Below are 18,999 nucleotides of genomic sequence, written 5' to 3' on the forward strand. Positions count from 1 at the left end.
GCAAGCTTGTTCAAGGAACCATTACTTTATGTAAGATAGCCCCAAAGTACAAAAGTAGTGATGTTGACTATTTGTATAAGCCAAAAAGAAATCATGAAGTAATTTTTTAAGTGACAAGATGAAAGTTTTATCTTTCATATGGGTGTGTATATAAATGAAAACAAAAACAAAACATAGTATGCAGAGGGTCAATCCAAATGTCTCCTCCATGGTTAAGCAGGTATCTCCATCATGTTTTAAATTGATTTGTACGTAGGTGCTGATTTTGAAGGTATTTTTAACCCCTATCTCAAACATACAATAAAGTACCTTTTTGTTAGGCTTGTGGGTAGATGTTTTTGCTCTTTTACTTTCTATTTCTTTTTTGTTTCAGTTCTGGGGTGAACTCAGGGCTCAGGCACTGTTCTTGAGCTTCTTTTGCTGTAATACTTGAGCCACAGTGTCACTTCCAGCTTTTTTTGTTTATATTGTATGGAGTAATTAAACCCTGGGCTTCATGCATGCTAGGTGAGCACTCTACCACTAAGCCACATTCCCAGACCCATCTTTTACTTTCTTTAAAGCAGAGGTTGTTTATCTGTTAGCTTTATAAAACTATAAAATTCTAGCATTTTACTCATTTTTTTCCCCCTTCCCAGCCTCCCCCCCACCCCATTTTACTTTTTTTTGTGCCATTCCTGGGGCTTGAACTCAGGGCTTAAGTGCAGTCCCTGAGCTTTTTTGGTCAAGACTATTATTGCTCAGCAACTTGATCCACAACTTCACTACTGTTTTTTGTTTGTTTGTTCATTTGTCTCTCTCTCTCTCTCTCTCTCTCTCTCTCTCTCTCTCTCTCTCTCTCTCCTCTCTCTCTCCTCTCTCTCTCCTCTCTCTCTCTCTCTCTCTCTCTCTCTCTCTCTCTCTCTCTCTCTCTCTCTCTCTCTCTCTCTCTCTCTCTCTCTCTCTCTCTCTCTCTCTCTCTCTCTCTCTCTCTCTCTCTCTCTCTCTCTCTCTCTCTCTCTCTCTCTCCTGTTGTGATTAATTGAATATGAGAGTCTCATGGACTTTCCTGCCTGGGCTGGCTTTCAGTCCTCAGATCTCAGCCTCTTGAGTAGCTACAATTACAGACACGTGCCACTGGTGCCTAGCTGCATTTTATGCTCAGGAAAAAAAGAAAAGAAAAAGAAAGATAACACCATGAACCTTCATGTGACACAAGTATTTGTAAGATCATAGATAACTTTGAAAATCATGCTTTGGAGTGTCTCATTTTTCTGGATCATCAAAAGTGTATCAGAAAGATGGAGTAAGAAGCCAAGGGGATGTATCAGCAATGGAACTTCAGGACAGGACATTGTGTCTCTGATTTTCTATGTACTTTGGTTCTCTTAGGCAAAAACTAACACCCACCATGTCTTTACTTAGTTTCCATTTCACATAGCCTAGGTACTTTTTCCCATAGAAACTTGCCTTCCAGAACAACAGTGTATCACTTTGTTCTCAAGCATCCTTAACTGTTGCTGATTGCTATGGGTTGCTTCTTCTCCTGCCTTCAGGCTTTTACATTGATCTCTCTCCTTCTCTGTTAGTTTGTTAGGGCCACCATAGCAAAGTACCATGAACTGTGTGGCTTAAGCAATAAAAATTTGTTCTTTCATGGTTCTCCAAAACAACCTGAGGCCCAGCTAGCTGTTCAGCAGGACCATGCTACTTCTGAATGCTCCAAGAGGAGGATCTGTCCTTATCTCCTCCAGCTTCTGCAAGTTCCTGCCATGCTTTTGACGTGTAGCTTCATCTAATTCCTGTTTCCATCTTCACATGTCCATCTGCCTCCTGTGTCTGTGCCTTCACAGAAGGTTCATTTTTGTGAGCTTGTGTTGGCAGGTTCCTGTAAGTCTCTGGTCACAGCATTGTCATGAACTGATCAGTATTTAACTTTGATTTTTTGTGTTTTCTATATTAAAATACCTTATCTAGTACTGAATTTATACCAACTGTGCCTTATTTTCCTGCATGTATTTTCTTCATAGGACATATCATACCCTTCTTGTGCTTAGAAGCAGTATGTAACACTCAGCACCACTCTTGGGTGACATTTTAAGTGCCAAAATGACCAAGATAAAGCACAGATAAGTGAGAACTATCTGACTAAATTAGCCATGAAAAAGACATTTGTTTGACCTAAGCGGGAATGTGCGCACCAGGTGTCTCTCATTTCCCCCTCTCTGCCTATCTGTGATGACCACAAAAGCACCAGGAATATTGATTTTATTGAATTTCTTTTTTTTTTTTTTTACAGTTTCAAATAAGCTTTCATGAGCAGGCAAATTCACATGTGCAGGACTTATAAATGATTTACATCAATGGTATCTTCTCTCACAGAAAGCTTTTGGAAATACATCTGGGGATGATTATTTCTTTCAGATGGGTTACTTGTGAAAAAATATAGGAGGAAATAATATTTTTGTGATTATGAGCTGGAAGCAGGTCACTCACGTGTGCCTCTTCTGTTTCCCTGTTACCCTGTACACAAGCAGCAGCAGTACTTCTGCAAGTTACGCCCCCAACTGGCCTCTGTTGCTTTCTACTTGTAACTCCTGTAATTGGCCCTACTTCTACTATTTCTCTGTGTCTTCCAATTTTCTTCCAAGGGAGGATCTGACTGGGCTGATGGCCATCCCTCTATAGGGTAGAGTCTTTGCATGGTTGTTTGGTGTAATCTGTGTGCAGCCTTGCCCCAATCTCCAAGAGTAACTCTTTATCAGCTGCACGAAGGACTCTTCAATTGGTAATTTCCTTCTTTCCTGTGTCCTGTTTTAGTCTGGGAGGCAAGATAACAGGACTTTGTTTTGTTTTGTTTTCTGTTTATGTTTTCCAGTTCTGGAGCCTCATTCTCAGTCCTTGATCCTTGAATAGATTAGGTTGATGAGTAAATGAAGAGTGGATGGAATGGGTTGAGACCATAGAGATGAACAGTGTACTGAGGCTTCCTCTAGGCCATTCCATGTCCATGTCTATTTTTGTGTGTGTCCTGTTACCAGCTCAAAGAATGGGGGCCTGGAGTCTGCAGATGATTGACAGAGCATCTTTGGGCTGAACTTCAGAACTGGCCTTGTCTTTCCTTGGACTGAACATTTCCTGTGTAGAAAGCAGCATTTAGCTTTGCAGGCTTAATAAGAAGTTCTCTGCTCTCAAGGAACTTCAAATTTGCATAGGAAGAGAGTTGAAAAGTTGAAACAGCAGAGAAGTTCAGGGGTTGATTGAGAGATAGGATTAAAGATTTATAACAGTGGCCCTAAAGCAATGTTTGATTTTCAAAGGAGTAATGTCAGTTCTGAGTAGCATAGGAGTTGGAGGGATTACTTCAGTCTGGAGTGGTCTGGGAAAGCTTTATTGAGAAGGAGGGTGGATGCTGGGTCTTGGAGGATGGATAAGGATTGGCAGGTTGGAGGAAAGTTGCCGAGAGCTTGGTCTAAGCAGAAGTGGAAGGTGTCTGCAACAGTGAATGCACTAGAACTGTGAGAGAAGTGCTCTAGAGCAAAGAAACGTCTCTCTCCTATGGGCAAAAGTGAAGCCTCTTGTGATTCATATAAAAATACTTGTACTCTGGCACAAGCTCAGGGCAGGGCACAGAGGCCAGCTGGGCAAGCTCAGAGAGATCATGAGATATCGACCATATCAGGCCACGTTCATCTGAACAGAGTTTTCAGCCATTTGTGTAGGAAAAGAGTGACAGAAACAAGAGACCACTTAGGGTTGAAACAAAGATTATAAGGTTCCATTGTCTACAAATGCCCATAGAGTGGAGGCTTGAGTCACCATCATCTTTGCTTTCAGATTCTAGATTAAAAGTAAATTTAGACACAAATAGAGTAAAGACAAGAGTTGATTCTACTGTTACTGTTTTGGTGAGCAAGGGAAAGACTGTCTTAGGAATCTGGAAGGAGTGGGGAAATGCACACATGGGCTGGTGGAGGAAAAATGCACAGACCATGCCAATGATTTTCTTTCTTTTTTTTTTTTTAATTGTATTTTATTTTATTTGAGAACATACTGTACAGAGGGGCTACAATTACATGGGCAGGATAATGCATATATTTCTTACCAAGCATTGCAGCCTCCTCCTTTGTTTACCCTTCCCTTCCCTTCCCCGCCTCCCCCCTCCCCCCCACCCAATTTTACCCCCCTCCCCCCACCCAATTATACCCCCCCCCCACACTGACATTGTAAAGCTGGTTTTGACATGACATTTTGTACTTCTCATTGTTGCAACAGGTCCACCTGAATCCTTAAACGACTTGTTTGTCCCCATCTCCTCCACATGTTATACTGACATCAAATATAGTGAAAGCGGGGGTTACACTGTGGGGGAGGGACATACAAAGCAACAAAGAAATAATCTTATAAATGCGTTAGAAACACATGCATGAAAGAAACGAAAACATTAAAATACATATTTAAGGGTTCATTTTCCTAACATCACATTATCTGACCTTTTCCGCTTGACTCATACCTATACTAGATATTGCAAATAAGGGAAACCATGGGACCTATGCTTCTTTGGGCCTGGCTTACTTCACTTAATATAATTTTTTCCAAACCTTTCCATTTCATGCCAATGATTTTCAAAGGGAAAGTAAGGGAAAGAGATGCTGTCAGATGGGGGAGGGTTGGTATTGAAGAAAATACTTGGCAGAGTGAAAAAATAGATTAGGGTAAAAGTCATGGCAAAGATGAAGGGAGGGCAAAGTACACTTAGGTCTGAAAATAGATTTTTGTCAGGACAAAAATCTCGAGAGAACCAGATTAATTGATTCCTTCATAACTTTAAGGGACAGTTACTGGGGGTTCAGATCACTTATATCACTCAGATGTCTGAAAGGACTCTAATTCATTTCCACTAAAGTGCTCCGCTCTGCCTGTGCTTAGTTACTGAAAGGAGCAGGATTTGTAATACCAAATGTGTTCTAAATGACTGGTCCTCAGATCGCTGGTTATGTTTGTGATAAATGCAGCCAAGAGAGGAGGAGTTGAAGCTTAGCATGAGGCAGTCACTGGAAGGTGTATGGATGCTCTGTTTAGCTAGGTGTCAGGCCTACCATATGTGCAGGCCCCTTCAGCAGAAGTCAGCTCATGTACAATAGGCCTGGTCCATTCTACACTTTCTGGAACAGGGTAAACGGGGTCAGTAAGCAGCTCACAGAGGTCTGTAGAACTTTGTAGTACAGACAGGGCAGTCAGCAGCAGAAAGACCTAATGTTGCGTGTCTCTTCTGTCAAAGGGTACCATGCCAGTGGAAAGGATGAGAATGCGCCCATGGCTGGAGGAACAGATAAACTCAAATACGATACCAGGGCTAAAGTGGCTTAACAAGGTAAGTTGTGTGTGTGTGTGTGTGTGTGTGTGTGTGTGTGTGTGTGTGTGTGTGTGTGTGTAAATGAGAGATTGTGTGTGTGTGTGTGTGTAAATGAGAGATTGTTGCCCTTTCTGAAAAAACAGGACCAATCAAAAGTAAAACTATTCTTAGTCACAATCTTAGACTCACTTAATATAAAAACCAAACAACCAACAGTGATCGTAAAACGTCATGTTATCATATCAGACAGGTTTGTGTCATCTTTCCCAATGGGGCTCACTATTGGCATTGACTTTGGATGACTAAGAAGTTCCTTGCTGTGCTTTTGTAATGACCCTTGCCCTCTTTCTTCTCCAAGTTCCTTTCTTGCTCCTCCTAGCTGTCCAGGATGGAAACCACAGTTTCAATTCAGAGTAGAATATACTGATTTTCTTCTGAAGGATTTCTACGTAAAGAACTTTTGGTTTTGTGTATACGAAAAGTCTTCTCAGAAAAGTCTTCTCACCTGGGTGCTGGGAGCTTACTCCTGTAATTCTAGCTACTCAGGAGGCTAAGATCTGAGGATCACAGTTCAAAGCCAACCCAAGGCAGCAAAGTCTATGAGGCTCTTTTTTCTGCCCCATATTTTATTTTTTAATATTTTTATTGTAAAAGTAATGTACAGAGGGGTTACAGGTCTTACCTCCAAAACCAAAAGTAGAGCTGTGGCTCCAAGTGGATAGAGTGCTAGCCTTGAGTGGAAAAGTCAAGGTCAACTCCCAGGCCCTGAGTTCAAGCTCCACAATCAACAAATGAAAGAGAAGGCTCTTTATCTTTATGTGAAACTCTCTGTGCCCTCTGTCCTGAAAGAAAAAATAAGTAGTTGTTTATCTTTCTACCTCTCTCTAACACCCAGGTACTAGTAAACATATTGCACTTGTTAACCTCAGAACTCCCTGTTTAGTTGAGTCTAGCTGTAGGAGTAAATCCCATGTAAAAGTTAAAAAGTTAAAAATGTATGGTAATAATCTAGCAAAGCAACTAAATATAACACATCAGGCCTTTTTTAAGGAGGCCTAAGGGAGATGTTTTTCTTTTATTACCAGGCATGGTTGCAGTGCTTTTGAGCAAATGTCTTTGTCTGCTTGATCATCCCCTTCTCCCTTCCTCTTTTAATCTTAAACAATGAATAATTTAGCTGGTCAGGCTTTATCTTTGGACTAGATGCCACAGCTGAGAGCCAGATTGCAGGTTGGGGCCTGCTTCTGATGAGAGAGAAAGATATTGTCACATTTTTTCCCCCTTTTTCCCAGTTTTACTCCTGGCTTCATTTTATCTTTAGCAATATCTTTCACATTTTACTCTCATTCATTTATTTTGAATTTAATGTCATTTTGTTTGAATATGTATTTAAGTGAGTTCTTTCTAAAACAGATGAAGTATAAACCATGTTCTTTTTTTTTTTTTTTTTTTGCTAGTCCTGGAGCATGAACTCAGGGCCTGGACCCTTTCCTTGATCCCCTCTACCACTTGAGCCACAGCACCACTTCCAGCTTTTTCTGTGTATGTGGTACTGAGGAATCAAACCCAGGGCTTCATGGATGCTAAGCAAGCACTCTACCACTGAGCCACCTTCCCAACCCCTACCCCATGTCCTTATTTGAGGTGTCATCTGGTACACCTTAAGTACAAACCATCTTTTCTCCAGGTTTGTGATATCTATAGTGATATGGATTTAAATATGCAATTAGCCTTTTCCAAAGAAACCCAAAAGAAGTCAGGTGGCCTCTTTGCTTGCTCACTTAGCAGGCATCTAGATGGAGCTCCAAAGGGAGTTGGAGAGACACAAGGTGCTAAATTATAACAATAAAAGCTTAGGGGTTAGGTACCATGAACAAGCCATATGTATCAGTTCACATAGTCTCCACTTTGAGAAAACATTGTTATTTTCCATTTTCCACACGAGGAAAGTGAAGTACAAGAGAAGTGAATTATGTGGAGTTCTGCTTTAACAAACAAGATATGCTGTTGTTGTTATTTTTGTGCCATAGCAGGGACTTGAACTCAGGGCCTGGGTGTTTGCCAGGGTGTTTATTCCTGAGCTTTTTTGCTCAAGGCTGCTTTACCACTTGAGCGACAGTTCCACTTGTGGCTTTCCAGTAGTTATTTGTAGAGAAGAGTCTCACAGACTCTGACTTTGAACCACCATCCTCAGATCTCAGCCTCCTAAGTAGCTAGGATTAAAGGTGGCTGTCATTACCTCTTCTGTTAGACTGAGTTTAAAAACAATGTTCCTTCATTCTGAAGCAAAGCAAGCCATTCCCCCCTCCTGAAACTCATGGAAAAGTGAAAAACACATCAGGTCTTCTGTATCAAATAGGTACAGGACAGCTTCATTCTAGCCATCCGGCACAGTAGGCGGCTCAGAAAACTACTCCATATAACTTCCAGAGCCTATGAATGCAACCTTATTTGGAAAAAAGAGTTTTTGCAGATTCAGTTTAAGGACTTCAGGATAATGTCTTGGATTATCTACCTGGGCCCTGAGTCCAATGCCATGTGTGTGTGTTTTTTAAAATAAGAAACAGAAGAGAGCTGGGCACTGGTGTCTCACGCCTGTAATCTTAGCTACACTGGAGGCTGGGATCTGAGGATCATGGTTTGAAGCTAGCCCAGGCAGGAAAGTCCCTAAGATTCTTATGTCTAATTAATCACCAAAAACCTGGAGGTGGAGTTGTGGCTCAAGTGGTAGAGTGCTAACCTTGAGCAAAATAACTTAGGAACAGCATCCAGGCCCTCAGTTCAAACCCAGGACCAACATACCCCCACCAAAAATAAAAGACTCAGAGAGGAGACACACACAGAAGAGAGAGGTAAAGCCATGAAAAGACACAGTAGTGACTGAGTGATAAGGCCGCAGGGACTGATGGAGGCATCAGAACCTGGAAGAGTTTCTTGTAGAGTTTTGGCTTCCAGAGCTGTACGGAATAATTGTGTCATTTGTTGTAACAGCTTTAGGATGGGTTGTTCCTTAGTGTAACTCTCCATGGAGACCTCACTTTGTCTATGTATCCTCCCCACCCCCCTCCTTCCCTCTCATTTTAGTGCCAGAGGTCTAGCCCAAGGCCTTGAGCCTGCTAGGCAAATGTTCTGATACTAAGCTACAACACTGGCCTTCTGTTTTCTCTGATTTAGGACCAGAAGGCAAATGGATTTTTATTTATTTTTTTTTGTATAACTAAACCCTTAGTCCCTTATAAGGGGCTTTTCCCTACTGAGCTTCTTTCTTCCAATTTGTGCTACAAAAATTCTGTTACTGAGGAAGAGTGAGGAAGGGGACTCTGCCATCTCTCCAGGCTCCTCTGCTAGAGCCAGGCATGAGTTTGGCTGATGGAAGGCAATGGGGCACTGGCTGCCAACACTGTTCCCTGTCAGGACAATGCCAGCACTGTAGTCCTGGCCCGAAGGTCTTTGTGAGGCAGGCCTTCCCTGGAGCTTCTCCACAGTGGGCATGTAGCTGTGCCGTGAACTCAGGTACTGCTGTCCTGTCATTGTCACGGCAAGCCTTTGAAAGAGACAGACAGGATGTTTTCTTTGCTTACCTACACACCAGCGGGCATCTTCTTTTTTTTTTTTTTTTTTTTTTAATAATAGGCTTCCTCTAACTTAGGCTTGTTGGTGGCACAGTAGCAGAGTCTTCAGGGTCTATATTTTTAAGCAGGAAGCCTTAGATTGTGGATATACACTTTGTTTCCAGAAAATGCTGTAAAATCAGTTCTTTTTACTTGTAGTTTCTTTCATGTGAACATCAACAACTGCATCAAGCAGTTTTGTTCTCTGATTTTCATGTACCTTAAAAAAAAAAACAAACCATTCAACTCAGCCCTTTTCAGAGCCCCTGATCTTTGGCCCACCTGAAGAAGACCCTGAGGCTGATGCACAAGGAACAAAGAGGAAATTGTGAAAAGGTCTCTAACTTTTCAGTTCTTTACGAACTGACTTGCAAAAATATGGTAGAATTTCCCCCTTCTAACAGTTTTTGGGAAACTGTAACACTTCTGAAACGTTACAGTTTCAGAAGTTAACTGTTAACGATCATTTGGTGTGTGGTACCAGCTGCCTTTTGGGACAGTAGGGAGGGCTCTTTCTAGATTTCGCTGTGTGAGAGTAGAGTGGCGGGGAATCCCTGCTGATATTTCCCTGCTTCCCCAGAGTTCAGTGCTGACATTTCCCCCACTTCCCTGTTGAATAGAGCAGAGAGTTCCCCCACCTGACAATCTCCACAGGTCTGTCAGGACAGAGAATCTTCTCTATCTGATGACCTTGAATTTGGATTTAGATACTTTCAACTCTAAGTTCCATCTATTCAAATCAAGTTTCCTTCTGTGCCTCAGTTTCCAACACCATAAAAGGAATTTCTGACATGTATTTAGTGAAGTCTCATGTAATGTTGAACTTTTGATGGTTAAAGAAATTAAAGGAGGGGCTGGGAAGGTGGCTCAGTGGTAGAGCACTTGCCTTGCATGCATGAGGTCCAGGGTTCGATTCCTCAGCACTACATAAGCAAAAAGAAAAAAGGCAGAAGTGGTGCTGTGGCTCAAGTGGTAGAGCGCTAGCCTTGAGCTGAAAGAGCTGAGGGACAGCGCCCAGGTCCAAAGTTCAGGGCCCATGACCGGACCCCCCCCCAAAAAAAAAAAGACATTAAAAGAGTTTAGTCAGGGCAGTGTTGACTTTGAACTTGACTGTTAAGGACAATCCTCATTTTTTACATGAGGGTGAACTTTTTTCTAGAGGTGTTTCTCATTAGCTGTTGCCTAGGGTTGATTAAAGCATTGTAAATTAGCCCCAGGCAGTAAGGAAGACAGAAATGGACTTTGACCTAAGGATTGCAATCCTAATTTGGGCCCAGAATCTTCTATTTTTGTGAATACCCAGGCAGATAGAGATCCTTCGTATTATCTGTGGCAGTAACCTCAAATAGACCTGACTACGCCTTAGCAGAGTAAAGGGTAGGTTATTTTGGAAACTAATTTAACTTTTCAGTTACCTAAAGCAGCTGGAATAACTGTTTACCAAATGATAAGAAATAAGAATAAGCATTAGAAGTTTTTGCAGGTGGCCAGTTATCTGTGGTGCTATAAGAGAGTAGAGGGTACTGGTGGCGCATGCCTATAATCCTAACTACTCATGAGGGCTGAGATCTGAAGATCGTGGTTCAAAGCCAGCCCAAGTCAGGAAAGTCTATGAGACTCAATGAACTACTCAGAAAAAAGCCAGAATTGGAGCTGTGGCTCAAGTGGTAGAGGGCTAACTTTGAGCAAAAATAGCTCTGGGACAGAGCCCAGACCCAGAGTTCAAGCCCCAGGACTTGCAAAAAAACCAAAATAGAGTAGTAGGGCTAAGGACGGAGCATGTTGATATTATGCTCTTGCACTGCCAGTCAAATGAGGACTTGACTGTTCCCTAAGACTCAGGATTTGGGACTCAGCAGGAGCTTTACAGTTGGTTTTACCAGACACTAGCATTTAGTGGGAAATCTCACAGCTAGAACAGAAAAGCCCCTAGCCATAGTTAGCCAAACACTGAAGTTCTTTGCCTTCCATTCCAGGAGAAGAAGATTTTCCAGATCCCCTGGATGCATGCAGCTAGACATGGATGGGATGTGGAAAAAGATGCACCTCTCTTCAGAAACTGGGCAATCCACACAGGTATTAACCCTGCACGGTTCACCGAAGCAGGTGCTTCGCTCCACTGTTGCTTTCATTATATATGGAAAATATCCTGGCTGATGGCCAGTTCTGAGAGTCTCATCACTTACCCCAAAGTACATCTGGAATATAGAATCCCTCCTATCCCCCCTCCCATCCCGTAGTTCCTTAGTCCTGCAGTTTCCTTTCAGTGTGATTTTCCGTGAATTTCCCAAGGAGAATATAAATTCATCTGCTCTGGACCTATAAACTTGGGTTGAATTTACTTACAGATATTTATTTATTATAAAAATTAAGTAGGTTGCTATTTTCACAGATGGACTTTTTTCTTAGTATTTGAAAGTCAAAAGTTCTGCCTATTAGACTTTCAGCCTTTTATTTTTGGTTTTCATTTTTTTGTTTTTGTTTTTTTTGTCGGTCGTGGGTCTTGAACTCTGGGCCTGGATGCTGTCCCTCAGCTCTTCAGCTCAAGGCTAGCGCTCTACCCCTGAGCCACAGTGCCATTTCCAGCTTTTTCTGCTTATGTGGTGCTGAGGAATCGAACCCAGGGTCTCGTGCATGCAAGGCAAGCACTCTACTACGGAGCCAACTTCCCAGCCCCCAGCCTTTTATTTTCATGATTTACATTGATTCTCCATTTTCCGTTCTAAGCTATTGGGTAGAACCAAGGTGACCAGCTCATCCCATCGTGTCCCAAACTCTCTAGGTTTTAAAAACAAAATTCTTACACTCTAAGAACTTTCTCAATCCTAGAGAAACTATGGTGGCTAGTCTTTGCAGATAGAATATGAAACGTAAAGACTTTTCTGTATCACCTTGCCATCAATATCATGTTGCCAGAATTATTTTTATTTTGTAGCTAATGCCTTTCCTCTTTTTCTTAACCTTTGGCTGTTTTGTTAGGAAAGCATCAACCAGGAGTAGATAAACCTGATCCAAAAACATGGAAGGCCAATTTTCGATGTGCCATGAATTCCTTGCCTGACATTGAAGAAGTTAAGGATAAAAGTATAAAGAAAGGAAACAATGCCTTCAGAGTGTATCGAATGTTGCCCTTATCTGAACGACCTTCTAAGAAAGGTAAAGATATTTACTGACTAGAGAACTGATTGCTTAGTATATACACCACAGGCCCATTGAGAGTTACTTTTTTATTTGGTAGGTGGTAATTCTGCCCTTATTCAGCCTAGAAAAATAACTTTCAGGGCACTAAAGGAAGTACAAAATATACATTTGGAATTTTGATCATGACAAAAGTAACGGGTTTATTGAGAAATAATTGAATGTAAGGCAATGTTCCTCTCTACATCCTTCCTGAATTAATCCCAAACTACATTTCTGTTGCCACAGGAAAGAAACCAAAGACGGACAAAGAAGACAGAGTTAAGCACATCAAGGTAATCTTTGGTTGTTCAGAGAGAAAGTCAAAGTTGTGATCCTATTAATGATTCATGTTCTGTTTCATAAAAACAAGTTATATGATCTCTGTAAAGGGCTTAGTCTTTCTTCTTCTGCTATTGTGTTTTCTGTGCCCTGCATGTCTCCTCTTTGACATGTATCTACTTGCAGACATGAGTGTACATGTCCCCTTGCTTAGTCCAAAATCACTGAGAAATGTGAATGAAGTCACAAATTCACACAGAGCTCTACAGTCTGAAGCCTGTATCTTAGTTCCAAAGCTCAAACAACCAGCTTGTGTCCAATGCTATGAAGTATATTTTCAGGTTCTTAAATATATTTTAATTTATAGTACACGATATATTGTACTTCTATTAAAATATCTTTACTACACACACACACACACACGTACATATGTACGTACGTATGTTTCTTCATCTTTACTACACACACACACACACACACACACACACACACACACACACACACACACACACACACACACACACACACACACACACACGTACATACGTAGGTACGTATGTTTCTTCATTGGCCATTAGCTAGAGGACATAGTAGTCAGCTCAAGCACTACACTGGTGAGGTTTTCCGAAGGGTTTTTCTGCTCTACTAGGGAGCCATCTCTTATGACTTCCCCAGGGGTTTCTACAAGGATGAGGATGTGTGCAATGGACTTCTTAGTGGGCTGGGTAGTCAGAGTTGTGCCAATGTGAGGTTCTCAGTGTATGGATCAGGTGGCCCTAGATAAATGGGAGAGAGAAGAGCCATATATCCCATGCACAGTGAGGACCAGCTTCTGTTTCTAAGCAAAGAGCAGAAAATGCAGCCCCAGCCCCATAAACCACCTGAGAGAAGATCTCGTCACCAGCTTTCTTTGCAGAAGAAACTGAGGTTCAATTGACCTGCACTGTCCAAGGTTACATGGTTGTTTAGAGCTGAACTTGAAGTAATATTCTGACTTCTAAGCCAGAATAACAATGGAAGAGAAAGACCCAAATTATCCAGACATTTAAAAACAAGCCAGTAAGGTGAAATTGTCACCAGAAAAACTCTCCAAACAAAAAACATTTTAGTTCAGATGTTATCTTTAGACTTGTTAAAAAGTAGCATTCTATTATAACCAAAGGGCCACCACAGATGTAGAGTCCATAGGTGTGCTGGCCTATCTCATTAGACGGCATAATGTTGGTATTAAATCCTATCCTTTCTGTTTGCTTCAAGTCATTTCTACTTTGCATATGATATTTAATACAAAATAATACAATGTGAATAGTTGCTGTGTCTTATCGTTTTGGAAATTATGACAGGAGTAAAAAGTCTGTATATGTTCCGTGCGAACAAGATTTGCTTCCTAATATTTTTTATCTGTGGTCGGTTGAATACACAGACATAGAAGCTGTGTCTGGCTGTCAGATTTTTGAGGGAAGACGTAGGTTGTTCAAGGTTCAGAGCTGTTTGACTCCACCGTGCAAAGCACTTTAGATGGAGGACCGGAGCAAGGATAGTTCCAAGTACACTTTGATTATTTTCAGTTTCTGACTTATTTTAAGTATAATATAATGTTAAGGCCTCATTTTGTTTTTAACTTTTTATTGTGGAAAAATATAGTATACTAAGAAAGGAGGCAAACTTAGAACATAGACTAGATCCCAATTTCAGGATTCACAAGTTTCCAAACAATTTTGTTTCATTAGTACCACCACGCACTTCCTGACTCCTTATAAGAAACTATAGATACCCAACCCATTCTGACTTGTAAAAGCAATTGTTTAATTTAGTATTTTAAAAGACATTCCAAACATCACAACTGTTTCTTCCATAAGTATTTCAGTTTACATCTTTAAAAGATACTCTTCAAAATACCATAATATTATTATTATACTTAAGAAGTGATAATAATTCCTCAGTATTATCAAATACCCTGTCAGTGCCCAGATTCCCATTTGTCTCCTAAATGTTACTACAACTTTTTCCAGTTTATGTGAATTAAGATCCATATAAAAAGCTAAGTGTGGTAGTTCATGTCTGTAAGCCCAGTGCCAGTGCCTCACGCCTGTCATCCTAGCTACTCAGGGGGCTGAGATCTAAGGATTGTGGTTCAAAGCCAGAAGAGGTAGGAAAGTCTGTGAGACTCTTACCTCCAATTAACTACCAGAAAACCAGAAGTGGCTCTGTGCCTCAAGTGGTAGAATGTTCACCTTGAGCTGAAGAGCTGAGGGACAGTGCCCAAGCCCAGAGGTCAAACCCCCGACCAAACAAAAAGAAAAGAAAAGAAAAGTACATGTCTGTAATTCCAGCACTTGGGGGGTACAGGTGAGAAGATCACCAGTTTGAGGGCAGCCTGGGCCACATAGAAAGTCCTTGTTTTGTTTTGTTTTTTAAAGTTCCATATAAGATCCACATGTAATTTTTGGAGATGTCTGGTCAGTTTTGTTTTTAATAATAGGCTTTATAAAGCTTATTTTTAAAGTTTTGCTTTTCCTTGAAGATATGAAACGAAACTTGTTAACCATATTAAGTTTTCCAGTATTGATTTAATGCCTCCATTTTGATTGGTTTTGTTTAGTTATAAACGTGAATAACTTTTCCGCGAATAAATGATTTAGAAGGATTTGCCCTGATATTAAGTGTGATTGTATCACATTTAGTATACTGTTTTCAGAGCCTCTAGCTCCGATGTGAGGGCGATCTGGCTGCGACATCTGTCACCCCATTGATCTCCAGGGTTGATTCTGTTGGTCTGGCTGTCTGGGCGGATGTCCCTTCCTCTCTCACTGCTCCATGTATGTCCCTCCCAAAGCTGCGCACTTGGTCGAAGAGAACGACCATCCCCAATAAAGGAGAACCGGTCTTTGGTCAAGAGTATATGAGTAGATGATCTCCCCTGCTAGAACCTCTGAACAAGTGAGCCTCTAGCTCACTGACTGGCACAGAACAGATAATACATAGTTGAAAGCTGAACAGATACATAAGCATCTGTTCAATAAATAAATGCATAAACAAATACAATATGTGTGGTGGGAGTGAAGGGTTTTATATTAGGATGCAAATTTGATTTTGTGATTGCAAGTAATTGAGAAGTAAGAATGGAGTAACAAGTTTACCATTCAACATATTTTGCCTTCACATTCCACTGAATGTCAGGTGCCAATGGCTGTTTCTTTTGTATCTTTATGGGTTTTGTTTTTGTTTTTATTTTGTCTGTCTTGGGGCTTAAACTTAGGGTCTGGGCACTGTCCCTGAGCTTCTCTTGCTCAAGGCTAGTACTCTACCTCTCGAGCCACAGCACCACTTCTGGCTTTTTCTGTTTGTAGTACTGAGGAATCAAACCCAGGACTTCATGCATGCTAGGCAAGCACTCTACCACTAAGCCACATTCCCAGCTTCCACTCTACCTCTTTGAACTACAGCTCCACTTCCAGTTTGGGGCGGTTAATTGGCGATAAGAGTCTTATGGACTTTCCTGCCTGGGCTGGCTTTGAACAGTGATCCTCAGATCTTAGCTCTCTGAGTAGCTAGAATCACAGGCATGATCCACTAGCACCTGGCTATCTCATGTATCTCTGAGAATGAAAATCTGTGTCCAGTGAAATCATAGTGAAGAGTTGCTGATATGGTACATCCCATTTGAGGATGTGGGAATGTACTTCCTAGAATGGATGGCTTAAGATGTTCTCATCGGTAAAGGACCTTTGCTGCAGTGCCTTCCACATGTCCACTAACATGAGTAGTCTGTGGAAGGCATAGCTCTGGGTAGAGCTTGCCCATGTTGGTCCAAAAAGTGAGAGGTTCCTTGTGGTTGGTCAAGTTCCATTTCCACAAAGTGGATGTTATGAAATCCTTGTGTAATGAAGATATGGCTAATGTGTCTCTCAAGCAGAAGGAAGATGATACGTCAGACACAGCATAGCCTGACTGCTCACATGTATCTATAGTTCTAACATGGGAACATGGATCAAGTCAATGGGCCTCCCAAATTCTGTGGTTCATGGCTACTAATGCCATTGTGTTGAGTTATTGTATCTGCAGCTACACTAATTCCTCAGAGGCTCTAGAATTGTATAGTCTAAGCTCCTTACTGAGCTATTAATGTATTAATATGCATTAATATGTAATAGCGATATGTTAATATGACATTAATAGTAGTAATGTTCATACATTACTTTTTGTTATATGACAAAATCCACAAGCTCTGAGTTCATCTGTCCACAAGCAGATAATAACTGGTTAGGCTGGGTGGATTGCTGCTACTGAGAAAATCCGTCAGTGAATACCTAATGTAGTAACTAGATTTGGATTCTTACACTGAAGCAAGAAGTTTTGAAGTTTTAATTAGCAAACAATATTTAGGACATGATGGTCCAATACCAGAATTTGTTCCTGGATCTCTAAGATGGCTTATCTGTGTGTTCTATGTTACCCAGCAAATAGTTATCCCAATACCCAGATGTCTATTCTCTGATATTCATACATCCTATGGTGCTCACTGAGCTATATTTTATCCAAACTAAACCCCATCTATGTAGTGGTAACTGGCTAAAGAACAAGAGAAACAATAATAAGCAGTACTAAGTTGTACATTTACTGTGTGTAAATTTACTTCAGAAACCATCATGAAACATTCCCAGTTTGTGGGAATTCAGATGAGGCCAAGAAAGTAAGAATAACAGTAAGCAGAACAGAAGGGTGTTAGCTGACACTGAGTCCCTCCACATAGCAGTTATTACCTCATCTGGTTTTTCCTGTGATGAACATATCAAGAGAATGTAGGCAGAAAAAAAGACGACTCACTTTCCCACATTGCACTGCTCTGTGGAATTAGGATAGGAACACCAGTCTGTCAACTACAGTTTGTGTTCTTTCATGTATGCAGTGCCTTTCAGTCTTGAAAAGGTTATAGGTCCTGAGTGGAGACTTGGAATGTGGATAGGAACAAACTGATCCTTTTCTAGCACCAGGAACTTCTTGAATAGAAGCTTAGAGATTGGAGTGTTGTTTGGTCTTCTCTGGTTGTATTAAGAAATTGATTTAATCAGAACAAGATTTAGGTGAGAGAAAATGATGGGAAGGTAGGATAGATATGAATGAATACTTCATGCCTCAGAGAGAGTTTTGCAGATGAAATACATGTGCTTCCAGATCAAAGTACCAATATGAAAATGGAAATACAATCTAGAAAGGCCTAAAGTCACTTGTTAAATGGTCTTTGTTGGTTCTGAATGTAGAAGCTACATAAAGCAGATCCAGTTCAGAACTCTCTAATATACCTTTCACTCCAACAGAGATGTAGGCTGGATTAAAACTCAGCGTGCGTGCTTTTGCTCTTCAGAGAGCCATGCAGATGACAACCATTTGGGCCTTTTACTTCAGCTGTCCCTTCACTGGCTGGAAGATGTCTTTAGTTTTTAAACTTTAATCAGATGAGAACATATGCCACAGATAGAATGAGTAAAATTAGATTTACCCTGGACAAACCAGGTTTATCAGGCTTATTATCCTGCTTGCTCTGGCTCCACCTTTCTCTGATTGGTGACTTTGAAAGCTGGTGGGCTAACTATATGTCTGTGCATAATTTTATGAAATTAGGCACAATTGAACTCCTTGAAGCAGATTTTTTAAGGACAGGAAAGTTGATGTTTTAGGGAAGTCTTTCTCCATGGTGGTTGGAAGGGATGGAAAGGAGAGACTTTTAGCAAATGTACACAAAGATGGAGAAGGGCACATTTCTCTAGAGCATGGAGGAGGATATGGGGAATAAAGATAGAAATGCATTAGAGAGAAAACCACACAGTGTTGAGAAAGGAGCTTGATATGGAAAAGAGGGAGAGTTTAACCTTGAATCTGTTCATTATGATAATGTGATCACAAATAATAATAAATAGTAAGATAGTGAAAAGAAAACATTCGTAAGTTTCTTCAGGTAGTTGTACTTAGTTTCTTATTAGAGAATTGAGGAAATAAAAGTAGAATAAGGAAATGTGGGACAGCAGGATTTGAGAGGGGAAGATGGGAAGGGCAACATCAAAGAACCCACCAACCAAGGAAGGTGCCAAGGGAGAGGTAGGGAATTGTAGCAGTGTGCAGGTATTTAGGTTGTTGAGAAAGGAGGTTACAGTCTCTGCACTGATGTCAGAGTAGGCGGCTGAGGGAAAGGAACTTGAGACAAGGCCATTGGGTTGGGGAGAACAGGGTTTAATTGGTGACCAGTCATGGTAGTAAGTTTGTTTAGTAAAAATACATAGTGATCTCATTTTATCTTTGTCAGCTCTGTGGCCTGGATCCTCTTAGAATCCTCAGTTGACAACTGTCCACAATGCCCTAAGAAAGGCTTGGAGAGAGAGTAAAAAAGTCTTGCAGCCAGGGCAAAATGGAGCAACCAGCCTGTGTCACCTGGTCTGCCTGATTCCAAGCTCATGACCCTATCACCCTGGTGGTATAGCTCAGTTCTGCAGGTGGAGTGGAAGCAAGACCAAAGTACTTGCCAGTGAGGAGGTGAGGTTAGGAAGGGGAGGCATGCCTTCAGAAGTTTAGCCACGATGGAAGGAGAAAAAACTGGTG

General features: G+C 41.1%; 1 protein-coding gene across 4 annotated transcripts in view; it reads left to right on the plus strand.

Moving 5' to 3' along the window:
* The window catches only part of Irf2 (interferon regulatory factor 2), an 82,150-nt gene that overhangs the window by 38,753 nt on the left and 24,398 nt on the right, over nucleotides 1–18,999 (plus strand). For all 4 annotated transcript variants that reach the window (XM_070016415.1, XM_070016413.1, XM_070016414.1 and 1 more), the window contains exons 2-5: nucleotides 5,261–5,353; nucleotides 10,923–11,022; nucleotides 11,926–12,102; nucleotides 12,373–12,419. In XM_070016415.1, coding sequence (XP_069872516.1) covers nucleotides 5,267–5,353; nucleotides 10,923–11,022; nucleotides 11,926–12,102; nucleotides 12,373–12,419 — 411 coding nt within the window. In that variant the 5' untranslated portion in view covers nucleotides 5,261–5,266. The remainder of the gene's footprint in view (nucleotides 1–5,260; nucleotides 5,354–10,922; nucleotides 11,023–11,925; nucleotides 12,103–12,372; nucleotides 12,420–18,999) is intronic.

This window comes from Dipodomys merriami, unplaced genomic scaffold, assembly GCF_024711535.1.
Source record: "Dipodomys merriami isolate MVZ:Mamm:240054 unplaced genomic scaffold, mDipMer1.0.p SCAF_12, whole genome shotgun sequence".
Taxonomy (NCBI): Eukaryota; Metazoa; Chordata; class Mammalia; order Rodentia; family Heteromyidae; genus Dipodomys; species Dipodomys merriami.